Below are 1876 nucleotides of genomic sequence, written 5' to 3' on the forward strand. Positions count from 1 at the left end.
AAGTAGAGACCGACTTTTTCGCCATAGTAGTCCTTGATGTCGTTGTACGGCTGGTTCCACGGCGCACTCGACCTAGCACCGGCAGTGCGTCAGTGGTTAGGGTTCGGAAAAATGTTGTCAATACCAGCTGATCCACTTTTCGTTGAGCTTGTCGCGCTCGTCAAAGTCGTGGAGCGGAAAGCTCGAGACGAGGCACTTCTTCATCTCGAGCATCTGCGTGTTGAGATGGCAGCCCCCGTCGCTCGTGTGGGCATGAATGATCGAGTTAATGAGCTTGATGCGGTCAACGCCGCGGAACGGAATCTGCTTGCCAACCGGACCGTACTTCTTATAGACCGGTTGGAGCCGTTCGTCCATATCGTACTAGACAATGTGTCCATACGTCGTCCACGACCTTTCCGGCTTGTACCTTGCCAAAGATGTTTTGATACGGCCCGCGGGATGTCAGATCGCACTCTTCCGCAATTGTGATGGGGGCAATGCTGTGGTCGGGGTTGCCGGCCTCGGCCAGCTCTTTGAGCGCCTTGGGGTCGAACTCGAGCTTGAGGTCGATGCGGTCGGCTTCCTTGCAGAGCCGCTGGAGGGACGCGCGGATCTATTGTCAAATGTATACATACAATATTGTCATACAGTATAGAAAGATATTACCTTGCAGAAGACGAGATCGCGCGACGACGAGTAAAAGAGCTTGGTCTCGAGACCGGCGCCCGCGAGCCGCTGGAGGATGAGGCGCATCGAGAACAGTGTCTGCGCCTCCGTGAGCGTGCTCTCCTCGTCGTGGACCTTGAAGACAAACACGTAGTCGTAGTTATAGCCGTGCCGCTCCTTGAACTTGTCGAGCGGCCAGTTCTTCACCTGGAGCGTCACGTCCGGCGACGCCGCCGTGCGCGGTGCTGCTTTCATTGGCGCTAATTTTCGACTGGAAGAAAAATGCCGACGCCCACAAACCCGTGGTTCGAACAACTGAATAATCTTCGATTCTAATAATCGAGTGTTACCAAGCTCTAAATCATGCATCATACGCAGTTGCCGCCCGTTGCTTAGGTGACGTAGGCCAAGCCAAGAGCCAAAACAAGCAGCAGGTTGAACCACGGTGTACAGAATGCACCCGCGTTCTTGGTCGCAGTTGGCCGCGGCGTCGTCGTCGTTGGTCCCGGCGTCGCCGTCGTTGATCCCGGCGGCGCACTTGTGCTCGATGTCGGTGTCGGGGACGGTGTGTTATAAAAACTCGGTGGCAACGGGTTGCTCGTCGCTGCTGGCGCCACGTAGCTGCTCGCATAGTCCGGTGGCGCCGACCCGTTCAAGAGCGCAAACTGCGGCGTGTCGCACACCGTCCCTTCAAAGTTGGAGCTGCACACGCACGCCCCCTATGGACGACGCGTCCGAGTTCAGACACCTTGTCGTTTCGATCGACAAGAGCATACCTGCACGCAGAGACCGTTGTTGGAGCACGGCCGACCGGACGCGTCGACAGGACAGTAGTAGTTGCTGCAGTCGACGCCGGTAAACCCAGCGTTGCAATAGCACGCGTTCTGGTAGCACGTGCCTTGGCCCGAACAGCCATTCGGACACCCGCTAGTGCACAACGCGCCGCTGTAGCCGCACTGGCACACGCACTCGGCGACACTTGTCGTCGCGTTGAAGACGCAGAGACTGGTGTTGGCGCCGCAGCTCAGGGAACAGCGCGGGTTTGCGTACGCGGCCGCCGCGCGCCGCACCGCAAAGTACACGCCGTTCTGTCTCGCAGTGAAGCACACTTGGGTGCTGTCAACCAACCCAAACGTCGTGAGGTTGAGCGGCTGCATCGTCGCCGCGTCGGTGAGCAACGCGACGTCGATCGTGTCAAAGGCCGGCCACTGCCGCACCGTCGGGTCGA

The 1876-nt window shown here is 58.3% G+C and overlaps 2 protein-coding genes across 2 annotated transcripts; both read right to left on the reverse strand.

The window, feature by feature from the left end:
- Nucleotides 1–117: 117 nt before the first annotated feature.
- Nucleotides 118–903, reverse strand: SDRG_08459 (hypothetical protein; the record flags this gene model as incomplete). Its single annotated transcript, XM_008614347.1, has 3 exons — nt 118–363; nt 410–595; nt 649–903. 3 exons carry the CDS (start codon nt 901–903, stop codon nt 118–120), a joined length of 687 nt encoding a protein of 228 aa, XP_008612569.1.
- Nucleotides 904–1040: 137 nt separating this feature from the next.
- Nucleotides 1041–1824, reverse strand: SDRG_08460 (hypothetical protein; the record flags this gene model as incomplete). The annotated part of the gene is made up of 2 exons (XM_008614348.1): nt 1425–1824; nt 1041–1367 (listed from the first exon to the last, which is right to left on the reverse strand). Exons 1-2 carry the CDS (start codon nt 1803–1805, stop codon nt 1041–1043), a joined length of 708 nt encoding a protein of 235 aa, XP_008612570.1. The 5' UTR covers nt 1806–1824.
- Nucleotides 1825–1876: the final 52 nt, after the last annotated feature.

The sequence above is a fragment of the Saprolegnia diclina genome (genome assembly GCF_000281045.1).
Source record: "Saprolegnia diclina VS20 unplaced genomic scaffold supercont1.25, whole genome shotgun sequence".
Lineage (NCBI taxonomy): Eukaryota > Oomycota > Saprolegniomycetes > Saprolegniales > Saprolegniaceae > Saprolegnia > Saprolegnia diclina.